The sequence below is a fragment of the Notamacropus eugenii genome, chromosome 3 (genome assembly GCF_028372415.1).
Source record: "Notamacropus eugenii isolate mMacEug1 chromosome 3, mMacEug1.pri_v2, whole genome shotgun sequence".
Classification (NCBI taxonomy): domain Eukaryota; kingdom Metazoa; phylum Chordata; class Mammalia; order Diprotodontia; family Macropodidae; genus Notamacropus; species Notamacropus eugenii.
This window is the reverse complement of record NC_092874.1, coordinates 427,061,691-427,085,938: the sequence shown is the minus strand read 5'-3', so window position 1 is coordinate 427,085,938 and position 24,248 is coordinate 427,061,691. Positions and strand designations below refer to the sequence as shown.

Here is a 24,248-nt window from a genome sequence, read left to right as displayed (position 1 = left end):
TGGGTTTTCCCCTTATTCTTAATTCTTCTTTTAAAAACAAAGAACAGTAAGATATGCACAACTTAGCGGTTCTATACAAGAGATCCTTGTGCCTGAACGCCGCGGCAGACAGTAGGGAAAGGAGGCTGGGGGGATGAGGCCCATGGTGGCTGGGAGCTTCCTTAGGGAGGCTGAGAGGCTGATCTGCCACCTCTATGCACTGAGGAGGAGAGAACAAGCAGCAGGATCTAGGGGCCTTGAGGTTTCTTAACCAGAGATGGGGGTGAGGGAAAGGGGAGAGGTAGGAAAGATACTTCCTGAACTGCTCCTTCAGAGGAGCAGAGCCAGCCCTAAGAGATCAGCAAAGGTCCAGCTTGGTGTGTGCCCTCCTCACTTTGACCTCAACACAATGCCCAGGCAGAGTGAGTGCCCTGGCTCTAGCCAAGGCTGGTTCTAAACCCACAGACCCAAAAAGCTCTCCCTGTAACGAGCACCTCTTCCATCATCCAAGGCCCAAGGGTCCCACTGGCACTGCGGGGAGTGCACGCTATACACTCCCTTGGAGCAGGGGAAACGGGAGGCCCAGACCTGTGCTTATTTGAAGGCCTTTAAGGCTGGGGCATGTGGCCACACACACACACACACACACACACACACACACACACACACACACACTCTCTCTCTCTCTCTCTCTCTCTCTCTCTCTCTCTCTCTCTCTCTCTCTCACTGGCTCTTCTGAGTCAGGAGTCGGCTGGGTTCTTCCCTCAATGGGAAGAAGAAGAGGGGAGATCAAGAGATCCCTCAAAACACAGCCCCCTATTTCCACTGCTCATATAGTCGCCACCTGCAGTCCTCCCCTCTCCCCAGGGCCTGCTCTGCCTGGTTTTCAGGTCTGAAAAGACAAAGCTTTCTGAGGTCTTAGCCACACAATGGCCCTGTGTTTAGCAGCATGGGGAGATCTGCCCCAAACATGTCGGCTCAAGTCCAGTCAGCTCTGGCCTCATCTGCCCATTCAGGGTGGGTTCCTTCCCACCTGCCCTCCACTTTCAGCTGGCTTTTTTCTCCTTTTCACTTTGGCCAGCTCTGTCCTAGACTTGGGCCAGGCCTCTGCCCTCTACTCCGGGACCCCTGTACCCTTCACCTCTCTCCATTTCCAACCCCCTTTCTGTCATGGTTCTTTTCCTACTCAGCTTCATCTCCTGTCCTACAAGCAAAGGCTTCCCAAACCCTCCTATGCCACGTGACTGGCATGGAGACATCAGGCGTACTGCAGATGTCCTGTCGGCTGGCATTCTCCTTGCCTTTGGGGCATAATTCTGTCTCCCCTCCTCTCCCAGAGGATGCTGGGAAGTGGCTGTGCCCACCAGCTAGTATGGTCAAGACAGGGAGCGGGCAGGCAGAGCAGGGGCTCAATGTCTGCAACTGGGGTTAGAGCTGGTCTCAGTGAGGAAGGAGTTAGGGAGTCTGGAGGTGAAGCCCAGACTCCTGCTGGACCTCAGACCCCTTCTGGGGCAAGGGAAGGGGGAGGCCCAGGGAGGGAGGGCTCAGGCATTGATGGCCTTCCAGCGATCACTGTCAGTGCTGTTGATGCTGCCCACGTGGCAGGGCATGGAGGCCACATCGTCCAAATAAGCAGCTGTGTCGATCTGAGTGTTGGAGTAAGAGCCCACAGGCACATCTAGCCCCTCTCGGCGGGCCACAGCATATGGGTGGGGCAGGTGCACATCGGGTTCCTCTGCCTCATCCACTTGGCATTTGTAGGAGAACAGGATTTTGGGCTCCGCCCTGAAGGAGGAGAGCATAATACTGTTGTTGGTGGGAGACAGAAAATGGCACGATCCTCGGGCCAGCACCCTCTCACCCTCTCACAATCTGCCAGCTCCAGGGCTTTCTTTCACTTGATCCCCACAATGAATGAGAAGGGGCATAAGACACCTCCACAAAGGGTAGGGAGTGTTCCACATGGGAGAGAAAGGAGGATCTTTTAATAGGGAATTAAGCAGGCTTATTGTGGGAAGGGAAAGGCCAGCCTAGAGGGAAAGGGAGCAGTGTCAATACTGGACTGACACAGATGTTGAACAATGAGAGATCCTGTGTTCAAAGCTAAGGACTGACCTTTATCAATCCCCACCCCCTGTGACATGAGACCCCCATCCAAGTGGTCATCATCAGGGTCTATACCATCCTCGAAAGAAGACCCCACACACAGATATGCACACGCACACACACGTACACATGCGTACGCACACATGCACACACACACTCACCCTACCCCAGTCTTTCCCACTCGAGATGAAGCAGCTCTTCCCACACATGGCCACAGGGTGGCAGCCACACCCCTGGATAGACTTGCTGCTGGTGCTGCTGGTCATGGGGAGCTTCTCCCCAGGGGTTCACTTACCCGAAGAAGCCCTTGAGGAAGGCCACATAGATGAGAGGAGCAAAGAAGCTGAAGTAGAGGAAGGTGGTCACGTCCACACAGCTGAGAGATGGAAGATGGGGGTGGGGGAGATCAGGTGTGAGGCTCAGGACCTCGGCAGACCCCCACCCCTTCTTGGGCTGTCCCCATTCCACCCCTCCAGCCCCTTCCCTCTGTCCCTGCCTCCTACCCACCAGAGGCCCTCAATGATGTCCACGCAGAGCAGGGCACTGCCCAGGCCCTGGACCAGGTTCAGCAGGGCCAGGATGCCAGCATAGATATAGAAGCTCTTCCGGGCTGCAGGGAGGGACGGCAGGGAAAGTAAAAACCTGTCCCCCCCCACCCCACGCCTCCACAAAGGCTTGAGGGAGAGCTTTCATCCCACTTCCAAGGGTCCTGGTTTGTGCAGGGAGGGCCAGGCTCTTGTCCACTGAATTCCTATGGTGACCCTGGGCAAATGAACTGACCCATCCCTGATGTGACCCTGCACATCTGGTGGGGTGCTTAACTTCCCTCCTGGTTCCACTGAGTCTATGCTTTGAACCTTCCCCCTTCTAGAAGGAGCTGAGATAACACCAGCCTCATGCCCCTTGGGAATTCCAACTGCCTTGCCCAACCCCCTAAAGGCCCAGCCTCAACGACCCCCCCTTTCCCTTCCCTACCACAACAGTCCCCCCATTCCCCGCCTGCTCACATGGCAGTGAGATCCGATCCTTCAAAGGCGTCTTCGGGAGGATCACCACAAGAGAGTAGACCTGGAGACGCAAAGCAAAGTGGGATTGGACAGCTTAAAGTGTGGGAAGTACAGGAGCCATTACCATGTAGTAGAAAGAGCCCCAAGATTAGAGTCAGGAGAGATGTGGGTTCTGACCCTGCGTAAGTCACTTGACTTCTGTGAGCCTCAGTTTCCCTCATCTAGAAAATGGGAAAAATAATGTTTGCATTAACTAAACCTCAAGATTCTTGTGAGCAAAGGGAAAGAAAGAACTAGTGGTAGAGGAGAAAGGAGCCTTCCTCAGTCCTTACAGAGCCCCCAGCCCACCCTCATCTCTGTCACCCTTACCAGGAAGAAGAAGCAGGAGCTGGCGAGCCAGAAGTGGCGGCCACCATGCCCATAGATGTTGAAGTCATCAGCAGAGAGATGGGAATCAGGGTACAGGATCTCCAAGGTCCCCTGGGGACAAGAGCAGAGGAGGCTCATGTCCTGCTCAGACCACCCCAAGCACAGGCCTCCTCCCTCCTCCCTCGCTCTCCTGCCAAACTCATGGGGCCAGATGCTGCTGTAGGCCAAGTCAGAGGGGGCCAGCCATTAGGGAGAAGGGCCTTCTATCTACCTTGGATACCTGTAGTGCTTCGAGGTTGGCAGAGATCTTTACATATGAGGCCTGGCTGAAGGGACTGGGGAGGCTGGTCAAGGACATACCTTCCATCAAAGAGGAAGCCAACTCACTTGTAAACTGGTCATGTGTGTGTTTGTATGTCTGTGTGTATATGCATGTATGTGTATGTGCGTGTATGTATGTGCACACGTTTGTGCGTCTTGGTTCCCCAACCAGAGGTCGTTCCCTTGACCACTCCCCTCCTGCCTTATCCAGCCACAGTACAGCAAAGCTTTCAGTCAAGGATGCCAATCATACCAGGCACAGACTAGGCTCCCACTCAGGCAGGTGCTACCTTCCACTAAGGCAAATGATCTACCACCCAACCCTTCTTCAGAGCTCCAGGCTGCCTGTGATTGTCTAAAGGAGAGTGGAAAGACACCCACACCCGAAACTGGACGTTATAAACTTGCTTCACTGCCTACTGATCTTTCCTTGATTGGAACAGTTGGTCCTAAATTTACTGGGGTCATTCTTCTCCACCTCTCCCCATCAGAGACATTCCATTGTGCTGGGCACAGGAATCAGGAGACCTCAGCTTGCTCTCATTCACTCATTTATTCCATCTGATCTCCAATAAGTCTTTCCCTCTTCTGCGGCTCAGTTTCTCCTTCTGTAAAAGGAGGGTGCTACACTAGTTGATTGCTGAGGTCTCACGTCCTATGAGGGTTTTCTTCCTTATCAATGGCTCTCAGCTCTGTGCTTTTTTTTTGAAATAAGGAGACAAAAGGGGTAACACAGGAAAAAAAGACTAAGATACAGAAAGTCTGTCAGACACCACAATCTATCCTGAAAACCGAGACAAATATTTTTGTCCTTTGTGGCTACAAACAGTATGAGGTATTTTGGTTTTTTACATCTAAAAGAAGTTCCGTTACTTTTGGTACCGTTGTGCAGATCGGTGAGAGAACATGCACATTTCACATCAAGCTTGGGTTTCCATTTAAACTGCAAAACTGTGTAAGTATCTAAGTACAGGAATTAATATAATAATTGTCTAAGTTTTTAAAAGTGCAGCCCAGTGGGAAACCCTGCCACAGAGGCAGTAAATACTTCTAGTTCCAATCAAACTAGCCTGCTAGCAGGAAATGGAGTATTGTGTGTGGGTGTCTGTGTGTGCAGGCGCACGTGCGCGTGCGCACTCACACACACACTCCATCTCCCACTACCATGCCTTTGCCCAAGTGCTCCCCTCCTCACCACTACATCTGAGAATCTAGCTTTCTTCAAAGCCCAGTGCTCCTTCCTATAGGATATCTTCCTGATACCCCTAGATAGCATTGTTTATCTCTCACAATTACTTTGTATGTACTCTGTATTAACTTACTGTATGTGCTCTGTGTTTACTTGTCCTCCAGACCCAGTAGAATACGACCTATTTGAAGGCAGGGACTCTTTCATTTTGGTCCTTGTACCCACATGGCTTTGTGTTTAATAAATGCTTATTGCAGGATAGCTAGGTGGCACAGTGGATAGAGCACCAGCTCTGGAGTCAGAAGACTTGAGTTCAAATGTGACCTCAAACACTTACTAGCTGTGTGACCCTGGGCAAGTCACTGAACCCCAACTGCTCAAAAACAAAAATGCTTATTGCATCGAACAATGTCGCTCTTCTTATCTCTGCGCTCCCCACACAGGGCCCACTCTCCCCTTTACCTGAGTGGCTGAGTAGGCCAGGGATAGAACTGTAGTGATGGCCAAGACCCGTTTGATGCTGGATTTACTCTCCAGGTGACCTGGAAGATGACCCAAGTGACCAGTGAGGGCCACCCCAGGGAACCGAGCCCATGTGGGGTGGGAAGACCCCCCCCCCCGGCCCCCTCCTCCAGAAAACTGCCCTCCCTCCCCCATTATAGCCCTGTGTCTTCAGCTCAGTCCATACCAAAGGCAAGGCCCAGAATGATCACACTCAGTTCAATAGCCAGAAGGAAAAAGCGAGTGATTTCCCACAGAATCTGAAAAACACAGAAAGGCAAGAGAAAGAGAAAATGAAGGAGGAAATCAACAGGCCCCAGGGCACTTCATCCTCTACTGTTCTCTGCCCTCTGGTCCTCTTCCCTCCTCTCCCCCAGCTGGTTTCCCTTCCCCCCCACCTACTAATCCCAATTCCTCTTCCCTCACCACAAACACACACACACATACACATACACACACACACATATACACATATACAGCCACACATATACGCATACATATATACACACATACACCTATACACACATACAGACACATGCACACACATACACACACGTACACATACACATACAGATACACAAACACACATACACATACACAAACATCCCCCCTAGCCTTACCAGTTCCCCTCCTCCAGACCAAGGCCTAGACAGGTGTTCTAAACAGGGTTCTCCCTCCATGCCCAAACTCACCTTATCAGCCACCGTGGCTGCATCTGAAGTGCTGACGGTCATGGAGACCACAGCCCGAGCTATGCCCACCAGGGCCACTACAAACACCTGTCGGGAAGGTCACCATGATTAGGGCTTAGGGCAGAGGAAGAGGCTGAGCACAAGGCAAGCACTGGCGGCAGCCCAGAACTGCACCACCCCTGTGACTTTCTCTCTCCCTCCCCTTGACCATTCCCCCATCCCCTGCCCATCCTTGTCCATACCCTGTTACTGCTCAGCCTAGGAACTGGAGGGAGGGAAAATCAGCCCTGGCCCTGAGGAGTCAAGTGAGCAGGTTCATGCAGACCATCCCAGGCAAACAAGCCTGTCCAAGAGGACCGCCATCTGAAAGCTGCTGGGATGAATGGAGCTATTGGGGCAAGTCCAGGAAGGCATTATGGTGGGGTGATTCCTAAGGGGCTATTCAAAGGTAGGTTATGATTTAGTAGACAGAAAAGCCCTAACAAAGGCACAAGCACAGTCTCATCAGGGAGCAAGGTTTCACCAAATCTGCCACAAGAAAGGAAAAGGCAGGCAAGTGGTACATGGGAAAGAGTATTAGATATATTTGGAGTCAGAGGGCCTGGGTTCAAATCCTGAATCTGTCACCTATGTAACTTGTGGAAAGGTACTTTACCTCTCTGGGCCTCAGTTTCCCCATATGTAAAATGAAAGAGTTGAACTAGAAGGCCTCTAAAGTCCCTTCTAGCTCTCAACTTATGATCCAATGGACCAAAGAGGGAAGAGCCTAGTGGCCAGCCCTGGAACAAGGACTCCTCCATTGATTCTGGTGACACGGCCACTAATAGTTCACATTTGCTGACGCAGGTAACTGTGTAAAGTGCTTTCACATGTGCTTATGTGACACAAGTCAAGGCAGGGACAGGGTGTAGCAGAAAAAGAGCTGCACTAAGAATCCCAAGGAGACTCACGGTCTGGAGGCCGGGAGTCACTCTATGCCTGCTGAGTGCTGGGGGCAGGGGAAGATGGCCACAGAGCAGATTTTCTCTCTGACCTCCAGTGCGGGCGCTGACACACATACTCACATACACATGTAAGACTCGCTCATACAGTACACATATACACACACATGCAACCATGCCATAAGACAGTTTGGTGAAGTAGAAAGAGCACTGGTCTAGGCATCAGGAAGCTTGAAGTGCTGTCTAATCCCACCTCTGCCATTCATTAACTACATGATCTCGGGTAAGTTGTTTCCTCTCTCCAAATCTGCAAAATGAAGGAATAACCCCTGTCCTTTTGGTCTCATGAGCTTGCTGTGAAATTCAAGATAATTCAAGACAATTTATTGGGTGTCTACAATGTGCTACAATGGAGACAAGAAGATGAAAAATTACAGTCTTGACCCTGAAGAAGCTTATGGGGAGTATGATGTTCATTATGAATACAAGGAGCAAGTCATGTTACCTCTCTGAACCTCAGTTTTCTTAGCTGGAAAACAGGAAGACTACTACTTGCCCCACCATCCTCAGGCTGTTGTGAGGAAGGCACTTTGGAAACCTTGAGGTACTAGAGAATAGGAATTACTACCAGAGCTGGCACCATTGCTGCCAAGCCTCCACTCCCTACACCAAGCTAGGGTGGCAAACAACTTGGTATTTGTCTACAAGCCTGATCAGACTGACTTCTAAGAATTCACAAAGCCCTCTAAACCCAGCAAAGCAACGTTGTGCCCAGTGAGGTAGTCTGAAGTAATGAATAATCAGGAAGACTTGTATTCAAATCATTCATCAAACACTTGCTAGCTCTGTAAACCCGGGAGTCATTTAACTTCTCTGAACCTGAGTTTCCCCATCTGTAACTTTTAAGGTACCCTCCAACTCTATGAATGTATCTAGAACCTATGATCTTATTCTAAGTTGACTAATCCACATGCTCCAGCAGTTTAGTGAGAATGGGCTAATCTCAGGATAACCCAATTCCTGTTCAACTGAATTGGGAAGTAGAAATCTTAGAGGAAGAGGATGCCTGGCATCTAGAGATTCTGGAAGGAGGGGTGGTTAGTACTGAGGACCACGATGCGGCAGGCTAGAAATTGATTCAAGAGCTAGCTATCAAATACTTAGCCACGGGGATGAACTAGGTCTAAGTATTTGGAAGCTAGCTCTAAAATGAATCCAATACTGTATTACAATATAATACAGAATAACACTGTAGCAAAAGATAGCCAGAAAGACAGACAGACAGAGAGAATCTATTAAGTGCTTGCTATATTCCAGCCCTAAGAAAAGATGACTCTGAAGATAACTGAAAAGTATAAGGAAACATATTAACTGATGCACAGTGAAGTGAGCAGAACCGGAACACTACAGATGTACAGATGTCAATAGCCCCACTCAGATTCAAACTGAATGCTACCTATCAGTACTAAGCATGCATCCACAGAATGGATGAAAAAACGCCCCTCCTTCCCTTGTCTGCTGAGATGGGGAACAAAGGGCATGGACACTGCTGTGTTGGTTGGTTTTGCTTAACGGTCTTTCCCCTTCCTTCTTTTTTATGCTTTGTGATAACGCTACTCCTTATAAAGGAACTCCTCTCTGGGTGGAGTAGAGAATATGGTGGAAAATGAAAGTAAGTATAAAAACAGAAGATCATATCAAAAAATAGTTTTTAAATAATTTTTTTTTACCAGGACCTGTGACTTCCTATGTCACAGTTCATAAACTTCTCACCCAGGGAGGGAGGTAGTGCAAGAATTTTCACAACCTGATCCTCCTGAGAATGAAGCTTAAGTCCATTGAAGTCCATCCAACAAGGTCCTAGAGTGAGGGAGGGATGAGGATGGGACTCCCACCTAGCTCTTCTGACACCAAACTCAGTATCTTCTCTGGGGTCTGTCTGTGGCTGCGAAGGTCAGCTGAGCTCCCAGCCTGGGATTGCTGTTTCCTTCTGCTCCTGAGCTCATGGACGCAGGAAACAACCACTTCTTAAGTTCTTACTGTGAGTCGGACACTGCGCTACAGAGTTTAACAAATACTGACTCATTTGATCCTCACAACAACCCTATGATGATGCCATCTTACACTTCCGGAAAATGAGGCAAACTGAGGTTTAAGTGACTTGCCCAGGATCACATAGATAATGTCTGAGGGTGAATTTGAACTCAGGTCTTCCTGACTCCAAATCCAGTATTCTATCCACTGGGCCATCTAGCTGTCACCAAGAGACCAGAATGAAATAGGCCTTAACTCCCCCGCCAGCTTCCTCCTGGCACCAATGCTCCAAAAAAATGCCATTAGTTAAGAAGTCTCAGACCTCACAGCCTTGGCCCCTACAAAAGTCTAACTCAGGGTCCTAGGTCATCCCTCTACTCTTCCTCTCTCTAGTCTTTATATACATGAGTAGGACAAGAAGGGGGTGTAGAATGGTAGATGCCCAAACTAGTGTTTGGTGGGAGCAAACTGCAGGCGTGTGCGTGTGTGTGTGTGTGTGTGTGTGTATATAAAATGATGGGGGGGTCCCAGAGGAAGAGATGCCAGATGTAGAGGCCTCTCACTTCCAAGGCTTAGTGGGGCCCTAAGGAATGCCTCTTCTAGTCCCTGGACACCCATAGTTGTCAAACTGCCCAGACAGAACATACAAGCAGTGGTACAGGGGAGCAGGAAGGAAAGAAGCATTCATTAAATACCTACTATGTGCCAGGCACTGTGCTAGGTGCTTTACAAACATCATCTCCTCTGATCCTAGAAGGAAGAGATCCCAAGAGGGGTCTGAGCAAAGGAAATTTGGGACTAGCAGGTGAAGTTGGACCTTCCTGGTTCTCAATTCCCTCTGCTATAAAATGAGCTAGCTGGCCTTCTGGCGGTGTTGTTGGGGTGGGAAGAGGACTCACCAGGATATAGAAGGTGGTAAAGATGGGGCTGGAGGTGATACGGATCTTGGCCCGAGCGGACGGCAGCTTCCAGAGCAGGAAACTGAAGAACAGCACATTGGGGATCAGCAGCACGAGGTCCCAATACCGAACGCTGAGTCACACGCCAAGGCTCAATTAGGGAGTTAGGGAGGCCAAGCCCACTCCCACCTCCCATCACCATAGCACAGACAGAGCCAGACCTGGGGCCCACCTGCCCCATCCCTTGGGTCCGCCTGCCCCACCCCTGCCCACCGCAGAGCCAGGTCTCGGGCTCACCTGCCCCATCCCTGCCCACTGCAGGCCTTGGCTCCCTTTTGCTGCAGGCCACACACCAGTGTAGATGTAGACCCCCCAGCATACACTCAGAGCTCCCTTCTTCCAGCTCAGTACAGATCCAGCCTTGGCTGCACACACACACATAAACATACAAGCCCGCACACATACATCAAGGCCCATTCTCTCTCTGTCCTTCAACCAAGATCCTCTAACCAGAGCTGAGCCTCGGCCTCCTCCCACCCTAGAACTCCAGGAACAGAGACCCAAAAAGCATAACCCCTTTTGGCGAAGTCTGTCTCTGTCTGAACAATTGCAATGGCTCCAGGAAGGAAGTGGACAGTGAACAAGCCTGGCCCTTGCTACTACCCACAACTCCACATGACCCCAGGGCTAGCGCTATGTAGGATATCTCCAGCAGTACACAGAGCTCCCCCTTCCCTGCCTCTACTCCAACTACTCACCGGGAGGTGCCAATGTCAACATAGAGCAGAAGTAAGCATCGGTGCGGGGTGGTGATGTTGGGCAGAGAGGATGGGGCTAACGTGGCATTGCTGCTGTCCCAGTCCACCATCTTGCCTTGACTCTAGCCCTGAGGATGGACCAAGAGGGGAATAGATCAGCAGCAAAATTGGGGGACAAAGGCTTCCTCTGACACACGTACTCTGAAGAGCAGTTTGTTTATTACTCCACTGAATCATGCCTGCCCCCTAGGGAACTCCAAGAGGGAACGAATGGTTCCTTTAACCTTCAATGGGAGGCTGATCTGAAAGATACCAAACACTAAGGTAGAAAAAGGCAGACCACACAGTGTGGTCAAAAGAGCCCTGGATTTGAAGTCACGGGGTCTGAGTTTAAAGCATGACTAACCCTGCCACCTAGGAGACCTTACCCAAGTCACTTCCCTGGGGTGGGCCTCAGTTTTCTTCTTTGTAAAATGAGGTTGTTGGACTAGCCTCAAAATTTCCTTACTGGTCTCCTGACCAAAGAAGGATGAAATGCTGGCCAGGACAGCCAAAGCTGAGAGCAAAGATAATGAAAAACATTTCAAGTCACACTAAGGTCTGAAAGAATGGAAGGAACAAAGACAAGAAGACAGGAATGAGGAGAGTGGCCTCAGACATCACTTTACCTCTGTCTGCCTCAGTTTCCTCATCAGCACCTACCTTCTAACATCATCATGAGGACCAAATGAGTTCTCTGTGAAGTGCTTTGCAAACCTTAAAGCACTATAACAGGCTAGTTATTACTATTGTTAAGAGGAAACAGAAGAGACAGGAGGGACGGGATTCAAGAGAGGAAAATGGGCTGGAAGCCAGAGGAAGAATGAGCTTCATGCCAACAGTGCCACGAGCCACAGAGGTCAAGGAGCATGGCAAGAGAACAATGACCACTGCTATGACTCAATGACGCCACTGCTGATCCTCACGAGAATGGCTGCTACAGAGCGGAAGGGGAAGGAGAGGAAACAGAGACGTCCAAGTGCAGAAAACAGAAGCAGGGCCCCCAGGAGGGCAGGGCCCCCAGGAGGGCAGGTCACAGCCTGCCCAGTCAGGGGCTCTCCCCCACAGGAGCAGCACCAGCCTCATGGGAGGACAGCTTGGCTTCTATGCATCCCATCAGCAAAAACTGGCTCATGAGAGCTTAGCTTGTCCTAGTGCAGCAGACTACAGGGAAGGCCCCATCCTGGCCCGCACCCCTGCCTTACATTCTCCTGCCCATTATAAGTTTTCTCAAATTAAAAGTACACTGGGTGCTCCTTTCTCATTCTATGAAAATGCCTTCTTGACTAAGAATAACCTGTGCCGTCTTGAGGTGGCACTGCTATGCCAAGAAAAAAAGACCTGGTTTTCAGCTACTCTGGAACAGGTAACAATTTATATATAACCTGGTTAGCAAGGGAAACCAAATAAACTCATCATGCAGTTGGACCTTTCAAGGAACAAGGATATGGCCTAACCCAGACATCCAAGAGGAAAACATGGAAAATTAAATTTTTAGTCATTATTAACTCAGTGGTAGATGAGACATTATTAAAAATCACCCCCCTGGGTCCTAGGGCAATGTGTACTAAGAATTAAAGCTAGGATAGGGGAAGAGTAGAGAGGAAGAGACTCCCTCAAACCACTTTTGTAGGGAAAAAAAATTTATAAATGGAAGAGCTCAGATGAGGCAATGAAAGGCCCCAGGCCACCAGGATGCGATTGAGGGGAAATGAGACCTCAAGGAGCCTTGAAAACTGCTGAAAGGACTTTCAAGACCAAATTTGCTGTCTGCAAAACTCCTGGTCCAATCAGATTAAAATGCAATTGGAAAATGTTTAATAAATTAAAATTTATTAATAGATAATGTGAAGTTGTGGCTCTCTAAGTGTCTATGGAGCCTGCAGCAGTCAGTTTCAACCCCATCAATGTAGTCCCAACCGCTCATTTTACAGATGGACAAACTGAGAGTCACAGAAATGACATGACTTGCCCAAGTCAAATACCATGGTCATATTGGTCAGGATTAGAATACGGATCTCCTGAAGCCCTATTCAGGACACCAGGACACCACAAGGCCGCCCAGGACTCAGAAAGAATATGAAGTTTCTCTCATACACTACAGGGCAGGGTTAGATGGAGGATCTTCAAACACTCCACTTAGAAGTACTGTGCAGACTCAGAAACTGAGCTGGTCAGAGAACCAGGACTGGAGCACAGGCTTGGGTTCCCTGGAGCAAGACTTCTAACCTCTAACCCCTAACCCCACCCCACTCCTACCCCTCCCCCCCAGGCCTCAGCTTTCTAATTAGTCAAATACACTAAAGCCAAAATGATTTTTGAGGTCTGTGCTCAAGACAGCTCCCCAGATTTCCCACTGTCATCCTCCCTTTCCTTCAATAATAATGTCATTCATTTATTAAGTGCCAATGCGATACAAGATGCCAGGGATAAAAGACCAAATGGAAAAGAGTTCTTGCCCTCAAGAAAGTGACATTCCAGGGGGAGGGAAATACAAGTAGCAAACAGCTAAGTATGTACAAAAAACAATTAAGGGGGAAAGACAGGGAGAGGGAGAGAGATCAGACTACTAAAGGGCTCAGGAAAGGCCGACAACAGGCCCAAGGATTGTTTTTAGGCCAGAAGGGCGTGCATCCAGACTTGGAACAAAGGTAGGAAGATGGGAGATGGAGGTCAGAGGGAGAAGGATGAACTCTGTCCTCAAAGTCTAGGCACCTGAAGCCAGATCATCAAGGCCTCAAAAGGCCAGGCTGAAGAGTTTGTATTTCATCTTACACTGTGAGTTAAATGGTTGGTCAGGATTGGGCTAGATTCCCAGACCACTGTCCACATGTCAGATTTCTCTCTGAGTCTCTCATTAAAAGGGAAAAGTGCTAAGAGTCTTTATTTGTTGTACTTAATAAAGACTGAGATTCTGGCCCTTAATTCTCAAAGCCAGTGAGCTGACTGATGTTTCTCCTGTGTTGGCACTGTGAGCCGTGCACTGGACTGAGGCAGGTGAATGGCATTGGAATTCCGACTGGCAGCTGCTAGCTCTTGGCCATATCATGCACTGTCCCTCCTGTGGTCCATTAATGTCATCTGTAAAATGAGGGTAAGAATTTTTGTCTTACCAACCTCACATGGTTTGGTGAATTTAGGGGAGCTATTATTTCTCACCAAACTCCCCTCCTTATATCTCTCACTACTATAAAATGAGATTCTGGATGCCAATGGAGAACAAGCTAGAAAATATGGGCCCCTGGGACAGACGTTGTGCATTGTGCCTTAGGACAGTGAGGCAGCCAGCTGGCACCAGTGGGTGAAGTGTTGGACCTGCAATCAGGAAGACCTGAATTCAAATCCAGACTCAGATACTTACTAGCTGTGTGACCCTGGGCAAGTCACCACCATTACTTATCTCAGTTTCCCCATTTGTAAAAATGGACATAATAATAGTACATACCTCCTCCCAGTGACTTTGTGAGAATCAAATAATATATTTGTAAAGTGCTTTGTCAATCTGAAAGCACTCTAGAAATGCTAGCTATTGTAATTATTCTAGCTAAATTAGAAGGTGAGAGATCAGGTAATCAATTTTTTAGCCAGACCAGCCCCTGAACACTGCCTGCTAAGATGAGGAGGTGCTACAATCAGTACCGCTAAATGGAACATTGGCAGGGTTATAGATGCTCCAGGTACTTAAGTATCAATATCAGCTCAAGGGGAAAAACATCTAGCCAAGACAAATTCTGGAGCTTTTTAATTTTTCAACTCTCTTACTACTCAAGTGACCTTGGCCAAATCAAGTAACCCCTACGGGGCCTGTTTAAGATGCCTGGTTGTGGGGAGGAAGTAGGTTCTTATCAGGTCTAGGGAAGCCTGGCTCTAGGGTCCAAGGGCTGGGCTCTATCTTTGGCACCATCTGCAAAGGGCTGACAGTGGAATCCTCGCTGGGGAGGAAGAAAGAGGACTGAGGTATAAAAGATAATCTGGTGTGAAACTAGGAGGAAGCCAGTGAAGTGAAGTGATTAGCCCAGTTAATAAGCATCTGAGGCAGTGTTTGAACTCTGATCTCTCCAACTCTCAAGTCTGTTCCTGCCATGAGCATCCTGGGGGCCACAGCTGTTGACTAGGTGGAAAAGAGAAAATCTCCAGTCACTCCTTGTTGGGCACCACGGGCCGGTGTATTCCAAGTGGTCTTGCAGAGGTAAAAGAGACCTGGGAAGGTCCAAGCCCTTCCTCTTACAGATGACCAGCTGAGGCCTAGAGAATATGACTTGCCCAAGGTCACACAGACAGTAAGCAGCAGGGGCAGGATTTATTCAACAGGAATTTAAATATTAGGCACCTACTATGTGGCATTCACAGACAAAAACAAAACAAGTCCAGACTTCAAAGAGCTCACATCCCCAGGGAGGGGGGGATGGCATGTGTACACCTGTGAGCAAATACAAAATTTCTCCATAGTAAATATGAAGGGGGGATGGAGAAGGGGCAGTACTAAATCAAGTGAGGCCCCTGTAGGAGATGATGCTTCAGCTGGGCCTTGAAGGAAGTTAGGAAGGCTACAAGGCCAAGGCAAAGAGGGAGCCCATTGCAGATGGGGGTGGGGTGAGGGGTTAGAGGGAAGTCACTAAGAACAGGGATGACCTTGGAGCTTGCCCGGGCTTCCCACTGACCTGCTGAGTGGCCTCCCTGACCTAAGTTTCCCCTCTCCCATCTAGCATGGGAATACTGTGTAGGTGAAGACCTACAAATACCTACAAACCTAGGTATGCCCAACCAAGCCCATAAAAGCTCAGAAATGCACTGGCTCAGGGTGCACCACAGAGTCACCAAGCAATCTAATGAGGACTTCCAGTGCCATCTTCCCAGCATGCTCTGTGGGAAAGGCTCAGGCACTGGCCCCCAGAAAATAAGGACCAGGACTCAACCCTCCACCGTCATCACCTTCTCACCCCCACCACCTGCCTCAGGTTCCCTTTTCCACCTAGCCAACAGCCCGGGCACCCAGGATGCCCATGGCAGGAGCAGACTTGGGAGTCAGTGAGATCACAGATACTTATTAGTTGGGCTAACCACTTCACCTCACTGGGCTTCCACAGCTTTATTGTATAATGGGGTCACTGATAGCACCTGCATCAAAGGGTCAAATGAGATATTGTGTGTTGTTAAGCCCTTTGCAAGATTTAATGTATTACAGAAATGTTAGCTATTACTATGATTACAGTGCAAAGAGGAATGGCCTGGTGCCTAGAAGCTTTAAGTAAGTCATTTCCCTCTCTCTGTGCCTCAGTTTCCACATCTGTGAAATAGAGATCTTGATTGTTTAGAGGACAGAATAAGTTGATAGATTTGGCAGCATTTGGGGGCTCTCAAGCCAAGTACTAGTGGTTCTTTATTAAAGATCTCCCTGCCTCAGGGATCCAAGAAGAACAAACAAGATGTAAGAGGCCTTTAAACCACAGGACAAATGGAGAAGCAAGGAAAGGAGCAAAGGGGCACAAACAGTTCTCTCACCCCACCCAGTCCTGGGAGGCCAGAGTGAATCTCAGAATCCTCTGACTTCTCCCCAAGGCCTGGGGAACAACGAGGGGAATGAAGGAGCTGCTCTGGAGGGCATGCCCTCCTCCCTACCATCCTAGGGCACATGTCCCACCTGGACCAAAGGAACAGGAAGTGGCCCAGGATTGTGAGAACAGCTCAGTCCTGGGTGGCTAAGCCTTGGTGACTTGCTCTACTGGCCTGGTGACTTCCAGGAGCACCACTTAAGACATCCCTTTGGGCCCCAGGCACCAGGCTAGCAGGGCAGAGAACTTGTAGGTCAACACCAAGGATGCTGGGCAGTGTCCATGTTCTTTGTCCCTGCTCCTGGGCGCCTGCAAAGTCTGAGTCCATCGATATAGTTGGATGTCTCCTACTGAGTCTTCCTCTGAAACCTACCCACACTCTCCCAAAGCACTGAAGGTCAACTTCTGGAAAGGAGAGAGAGAAGAGAATATACTAATCTATTTAGGAGAGAGACAGAAATGCAGACTTCTTAGCTGAGCTTTTGTGTGAGGACAAACCTGTCAATTGGATACCACCTGGGCAAGGGCTAGGGGGAGTGGGGTGGCGTGTAGGGGTAGACAGTGCTATCCATTGCCAAGTTCTTTGGAAGTGGAACACGGGCCCTGGTACTGGCCCGCCAAAGCATCAGGCCCTCTTGATCACTACAGCCAGAACAGGGTGAGGCCACCTTCCCATTCCCACAGCTACAACAGGGGGCTCCTCCTCCTTACCACAATGGCTAAGAGAGAAGGAGCCAACCCCCCTGTCTTGAATTATACAGACATGTAATTCCACTCCGAAACTGGCTCTACAAGCCCAACAGATGGCCCAGCCTCCTAGAACAGCTAAGGACAGACACACGGCCATCTCCCATCGCTCTCCTGGCAGCCACAAAACAAGACTGACAAAAACCAACCAACCTGATTCTAAAGGTCAGCCTGACCCCCACCCCAGCTGGCAGCTCCTTACACTCTAAGGGAACAGAGAATCCTGGGGCCAGGCTGGAGAGTCTCGAGAATCAGATTTCAAGAGCACAAGCTGAGCCATCTTGGCCCAGGTCCAGGCCCACAGGTGCCTTTGTCATCCTCAGAGGTGAGGGATGTTTGATGCATCCAACATCCCATCCTTTAATGCTTAAAAGGAAGCACATAAAGATGACATACGCAGGTCAGGGCTTCTTCACCTGCAGTATGTGAACTTAGTTTTAGTCTGCATATCTTTTTAAAAAATATCTTAACAGCTGCATTTCAACATAAATGGTTCCTTTGCAGTCAGTCCTCTATATTTCATTTAAAAGCTAGATTCTGAGAAGAGGTTCAGAGAGCCCACTAAACTGCTGACCAAGGGGTCAGTAACACAGAAACGCAGAGAACGCCTGATCTAGGAAAAAACCCTGACTTTATACATGAGGAAACAAAGAGCCAAAGAAGGGAACTGCCCAAGAAAGGCAGGACTCAAACTTGGGTCTTCTGGTTCCGGTTCCGGTTCCAGTCATCTCGATGCTCTCCCAAGCTGCTGCCTCCACTGGACACAGGCCACTTGCCACCTCCCCCTGAAGGCTTGTTCTTTGAGCCTTTTTTGAGTCTTGGATGATACCATGGTTGGCTCCAGGTTTGATTTCTATCCCACAAATGAATGCATCTTCTAGTTTGCCCAGAACAAACAAACAAACAAAGAGATTCCTCTAGGCTCAGTACTGAAGGCTTCTCAGCCTGCAAATCCCCCTCTGGGGGTCCATCCAAAGGCATACTGAAATGTGGGCAAAAAAGATTCTTCACTCACTTATCTCTCCTGTGTGGATGGTTAGTACCTAAATTCTGAGTTAACTGTGGATCTCTTCCCAAGTCTCTGCCATGTTCTAGGGCTTGAGGTAATCAGCAAACTGTCATCAGCAAACAGAAGGATGCAGAGGACTCACCTCCTCTGAGATTTCCTCTTTGGCCTGGGCCTCTCACCAGATCTCCAGCACATGCCTTTGGCCTGCTTTATGTTTCATCTAATGTTGTGATCAGAGGGTCATTAAGGAGGAAGGGAAAAAAGGAGGAAACAAGGGATTTTTTAAGTATCTACTATATGCCAAGCTCTGTGCTTATCATTTTAAGAGCATTATCTCATTAGATTCTCACAACAATCCTAGGAGCTAAGTACTATTTTTCTCTCTATTTTTACAGATGAAACCAAGGCAGAGGTTATGTGACTTGTCCAGACTCACACAGCTACTAAGTACCTGAATCACATTTGAACTTGTCTTCCCTACTCCAGGTCCAACACTCTATCCACTGCACCACCTGGCTATCTCAAAAGGTGTTATTTCTGTTGCATTTTCCAGGAAATCTTGAGATTTTAACATATGGCTGGGAGACAGATGCATTGTTGTAACAAGAGCCTAGGTTGTGTTCTACCAAATCAAATGTCTTTCATAATCGATATATAATAAACACAATGGGATCTTAAATTCTGTATACCTTTCAATTAACTGTGAAAAGGTCAAGATGTGGTCCATGGCTAAATGCTGCCTGCCAAAGTCAGCAATGTCACTTAAGAGAACTAAAGAGCTGGGAAAGGCAGCCAGAATGGATGGCTAGAGAGCAGATCCAGGCTGGAGGTGACTCAACTGCAAGGGCTCTGAGGGACCAATATAAAGAGTACTTACGGAGGAAAAGACATGGAAAAATCTCAGACCTCCATTCCTTGCAACTACTGCAATTCGTAAAAAGCATTCCCTAATCAATGGGTACTCACTTTTGCCTACAGTTTTTTGCAGCCACAAAAAGCTACTCTGAACATTTTTGGCAAACATAAGACCTTTTTGTCTTTGATTTCCTCAGGGGACATGCCCTGTAGTACAATTGTTGGATAAAGGGAATGAAGATTTTAGCAACTTTTCTCCAGTAATTCCAAATTTAACTTTGCAGAACGATTGAACCAATCCACAGCTCCACTAATGGGATATTCCTAGGCCAGTCTTCTAGCCACCCCCTCCCCCAACATGGATTATTTCCATCTTTTGCCATCTTTGCTAACCTGACAGGAGGCAGATGAAGACTCAAACCTTGGGTTGGGTTTTTTTTACGCTATCAGTGGTTATGAGCAATTTACCATGGGGTTACCTATAGGTTGCATGCCTTCTTTTCAAAACCATTTGTACCCTTTATATACTTATCTATTGGAATCATGTTAGTCATATATTGGTATTAATTGGTCATATCTGAATATAAGACTTTTATAAAATGTTTTATTTAAAGTAGGAAATCTTTTCTGATTCTAACATCCATGTTACTCATGCAAAATCTTTTTTAAAAGTTTATCTATGAATTGACTATTTTATCAGCTTTTATCCTTCATTTGTTTAAGAATTCTATCCCCTGTCATATCTGTACAAGGTCTCTTCATTTTTCTCTGACATTTTTATAACGGACCTTTTTGTATTTAGATCATATGTTCCTTTGGAGATTATGGCATATACGTGTACACAGAGTTCATACGCATAGTGCGTATACTTGATTAGATATAGCTACATTGTATACATAGTATGTTGCAGCACACCCACAGAGTATAAGATCTGCCCCTCTCTTCTGCCAAGCTGCTCTCCCGTTTTCCTAGCAGTTCCTGTAAAGGAAGGCTGCTTCTCCAGCAGCTTGGAGCTGCTGTGCTCCATGACTCTTAGGTCTTTCTGCTGTTTTTTTTAAACCAGTACCAAACCGCTTTGGTGACCGGTTCCGCAGCAGGATTTGCCAGGTCCCTTCACTGCTGCATCTTTTCCACTACCTTCCTTGAGGTCCTTGGCCTCGTCTTTACCAGGCTGATCACCACTACTTTGCCTGGTCCTACACAGCAGCCCTCTGGGGCGCTCAGTCTCCAAGTTCAGGCAGTCCGTCCACTTCCATGACATGGGCACGGCCTAGGCACGAACACTGCTGATTCTGTAAAGCAGGCACGTCCTGCAGCTTAGCTCCCGGCTGTCCTGTGCAGGCTGGGATTACTCTGAACGGAAGGCTCCCGAGTCTTGTGGGCGATCTGCGTCCAGGCTAAGGATGTTAGGGGGTGCTCTCCACGGGGCTCTAATGGGTTCAGGGGGACACCAGGCTCTAAGGCGGAACTTCAAGGCCAGAGGTCAGAGGATCTATCACACATTGGAAACTGAAAGGGATCGGCGCGTCCGGCTAGTCCAACCCCCCCAACGTCACACCGGCAGGGGGAGAAGCGGGATTGGAACCCAGGTCCTTCAGGGCCAGGGAGTTTTCTACTGCGCTCCGGGGTTCTCGGTCCAGCTGTGACGGGGGCGGGGCTGGCTCTCTCCAGATGTGACGGGGGGAGGGGCTCCTTCCCGAGCTGCAACAGGCAGGGGGCAGGCACCCAGCTGTGACCAGGGTGGGGGTGGGGGTGGGTCCTCCCTCCAGCTGTGGCCTGGTTGGGGGGCGGTGGGTTGGGGGCAGCCGTCCCCCCCCATCCAGCTGTAGCCCGGACTGTCGGGGAGGGGGCGGGCCGAGGGGAGGGGCGCCGGCCCTTGGGGCCTCCTTACCTGATCTCCCCGGATCCGCAGCCGCTCAGCGCCCGGCTCCCGGGCGGCCCATCAGCCGCCCCCCTCCCCGGCCCTCGCAGGCCCCGCCGCCTCAGGCTCCTCCGGCGCTTCCGACCCCGAGGACGCTGAGGAGAGGAGGGGGAGGGGGAGGGGGAAACGAACGGCCGGTCCGCGCCCGACCAGGGACCGTCCCCAAAGAGCCTCACCTCTTGGGCACCGAAACGCGGAACTCGCAGCCGGGGAAACGCGCAGCGGACAGCTCGGCCCCGCCTGAAATCCCGGCGTCCAGTACAGGACTAGCCGACAAGCATTCTGCTGGGGGAGGGGGAAGAGGAAGGGAGGGGATTGTGGAGGTGGGAAAAAACCCAAACTCGCCAAACAGCTCGGCCTAAGAACTTATCTATCATCCCTGGGTGCGACGTGAAGCCCCGCCTCTCCATCACGAAGGAGCCAATAGGACAGAAGCACTCTGAAATCTCTGTTTAAAAGAGAAAGTAAATAGCAGAGGTAACCAATAGGGAGCATCAGGGGGCGGGACGTGCTGGCTCTTCTCTTAAAGAGACAGTCTTTGGCCTTGCCCTTTTCCCGTGGCCCCCAGCCATACCCATCCACCAGGGAGCAGTGCTGTGCGACGGTCCGGACCATTGGGACTAAAAGGGACCTCAGGGCTCCAATCGCTTTTTATGACCTAAGAGGAACCTAAGACACTGGCTAAAGGTCACAGACCCAGTGCAGCTGCATTTTGCACCCGGGTCCTGAGTCCAGATGTGGCATGCTTTCCCCTGCACTATGTGTGTGCCATTTCTTGTGTTTAATTTTTATTTGGTTTTTATAGTATTTTTTAAATACTAAGGAATCTTTATTTAGGAGCCCCAGACTTATTGAGAAGGAAAGCCATACACGTGAAGTTATGCAAAGCATATTTCCATGACAGCCACATTGCCAAAAAAAAAGCGAAAAAAGAAATGAAGGAAACCATAAAGTTCTGGTTGGATTCGCACTCGAGTCCATCAGCTCTCTCCCTGGAGGTGCACAGCTTTCTCCTCACCAGTCCTTTGGAGCTGTCCTGGTAGCCGAATCTCAGGGTGGACCATCTCTCCAAGGCTGCTGGAGCCATGCAGGCTGGTCCGCTCACTTCTCTTGGCTTACGTAGGACTTGCCATTTGTATAACCATTCCCACTGGTCATGGCTTTTAGCTTAGTGTTCCACTAAAATCATATGCCACAACTTGTTCAGCATTCTCCGAGGGACTCCCAAGTTTTCACCGTCACCAAAAGAGCTGCTTTTTCATATTTTCAGTATGCCATTTCTAACCGATCTGGCCCAGTGAGAATTAACTTAGAGTGTCTGTCTCAAGAACCAGGAACTTCCCTATGGATACCCACTGCACTTCTGCTTTCCTTTATAGAAAAAAATAATTGGATTTCAGAGTTGAAAGGAACCTCCAAGGAAATGTAGAAGACAATGCACTACAGAAGAAAAGAAGTTATAGGACTTAGAGCAAAGCGGCTCTTCAAGCTTACAATGTCAGGGATAAAAGGTTCCATCTTGTCCAGTTTCCTTATTTTACAGATGAGTAAGCTGAGACCCAGAGAGGAATAGCAATTGTCTCAGGTGCCAGAGGTAAAATTACAAAAATCAGGATTCCTAACCAGGTTTGGAATCTGCCTCTGCCTCCCAGTTCAGTGCACAACAGTACAATGGATTTGGTATTGGGGAATATAGGATCAAATCCCTACTTATTCCTTGTGTAACCTTGATCAAGTTACATTACCCCTTGAATGGGATATTTGTAAAGCATCTAGCACACTGTCTGACCTATCTTGTTTTTTGCTCGTTTGTTTTCAGTTGTCTGACTCTTCATGGCTCTCAATTGGAGTTTTCTTGGCAAAGATACTGGAGTGGTTTGCCATTTTCTTCTCCAGCTCATTTTTCAGTTGAGGGAACTGAGGCAAACAAGGTGAAGTGACTAGCTCAGGGTCACTAGTAAGTGTCTGAGGTCAGATTAGAATTTGAGAAGATGAGTCTTCCAGACTCCAGGCCTGACACATAGTAAGTGTTTAATAAATGTGTTTCCCTTTCCCCTTCTCCCTCAGCCTTAATTTCCTCACCTCTAAAATGAGGGGAGATTGAATTAGCTAGTCTCTAAGGTTCCTTCCAATTCCATATTCCTATGACATCTAACTTCTTCCTTGGGCAGCTAACAGGAAAGGAGTCAAAATAACAAAAAAGTTACACTGATAATTGAAGGCCTACTCAATCCATCAGCCAGTGGCAAAGACCCTATCTGGGATCCTAATGAGAGGTATAATTATCCCACAGAGCCAGGAGGCGCTGAGAAATAGGGCTGAAAATGGGCAGTCTGAGGGAACAAGTGTGTAATAAGGCAGAAATAAACACAGGAACTTCCAGCAAAGAACAAAAGGAAATCCCTCTGAAGTTAGTCAGGAAAGCCCTTCAGAAAGGATTAGCCACTGGAAACCACTGAGAGCCAAAAGCTAATTGGTGGGAAGTCTTCACTCAAGGTCCTTTTTCTAAGCAGGGATTTCAGCAGGGCTACGAGCCCTGCCTTCACTCTCCTATCACAGACCAGGGTCAGAAGGCACTATGTTACCTACAGATGACCTCTTCTTTCTCCTCCTTTCCCAGTGATTCCGAATCCTGGGCTGCCTCAGAGAAAGACACCTGCCACTCTTATCTCTATCCTCCTCAGCCCCACCCCACCCATAGAGACTTCCTTCCATTGTATCTGCTGGCATTCCCTTTCTCTCTTTAACAAACTTCTCTTTATGTTTGCACTTGACTGCAGACAGATGGTTTATTGGAGAGGGTATTAGACCTGGCTTCACACCTCATCCCAGATACTTACTAGCTGTGTGATCCTGGGCCAGTCACTTAACCTCTGTCTGCCTCAGTTTCCTCAACTGTAAAATAGGGAAAAACAACAGCACCTACCTTGAATGGCTGAGGTGAGGATCAAATGAAAGCCCTTAGCACAGCTCCTGGCACACAATAGGTGATTAATATATGCCTATTTCTTTCCCTGGTTCCCTCATATGTAAAATGATGAGTTTGGTCTTCAAGGCTTTTCAGCTTCCTTCCAGCTTTAAATATCCAAACTTAAAGAACCTAAGCTCCTTCCATCTTCTCACTCTCTCTAACACCTGGCTTCCAGCTATAACACTACTTCCCCAGAACATATACATATATCTTTCTTTCTAGTACTAAACATATATTCCTTAATACTCTCTGACTTGCAGGTCTAGGGTCAGGGAGTTGTAATACTCAATTACCACTTTTAGACCCTCCCTCAGACACTAATTAGCTGTGTGACCTTGGGTAAGTCCCTTACTCCTGT

General features: G+C 48.8%; 2 protein-coding genes across 3 annotated transcripts; both read right to left on the bottom strand.

The window, feature by feature from the left end:
• TPRA1 (transmembrane protein adipocyte associated 1) lies at window positions 1-21,299 on the bottom strand. Of its 2 annotated transcripts, none has more exons than XM_072598339.1 (11): window positions 21,096-21,299; window positions 10,797-10,924; window positions 10,039-10,171; window positions 6,165-6,251; window positions 5,660-5,732; window positions 5,434-5,513; window positions 3,462-3,572; window positions 3,093-3,153; window positions 2,593-2,695; window positions 2,381-2,461; window positions 1-1,764 (listed from the first exon to the last, which is right to left on the bottom strand). In XM_072598339.1, the coding sequence occupies exons 2-11, from the start codon at window positions 10,904-10,906 to the stop codon at window positions 1,524-1,526; spliced, it is 1,080 nt and encodes a 359-aa protein (XP_072454440.1). In that variant the 5' UTR covers window positions 10,907-10,924; window positions 21,096-21,299; the 3' UTR covers window positions 1-1,523. The 2 variants fall into 2 exon arrangements, with proteins under 2 accessions (XP_072454440.1, XP_072454441.1); XM_072598340.1 differs by lacking the exon at window positions 21,096-21,299 and adding an exon at window positions 16,477-16,497.
• LOC140532270 (uncharacterized) lies at window positions 19,577-22,006 on the bottom strand. The gene is made up of 4 exons (XM_072650693.1): window positions 21,938-22,006; window positions 21,494-21,577; window positions 20,890-21,185; window positions 19,577-20,699 (listed from the first exon to the last, which is right to left on the bottom strand). The coding sequence occupies exons 1-4, from the start codon at window positions 22,004-22,006 to the stop codon at window positions 20,531-20,533; spliced, it is 618 nt and encodes a 205-aa protein (XP_072506794.1). The 3' UTR covers window positions 19,577-20,530.
• Between the last annotated feature and the right edge of the window lie 2,242 nt (window positions 22,007-24,248).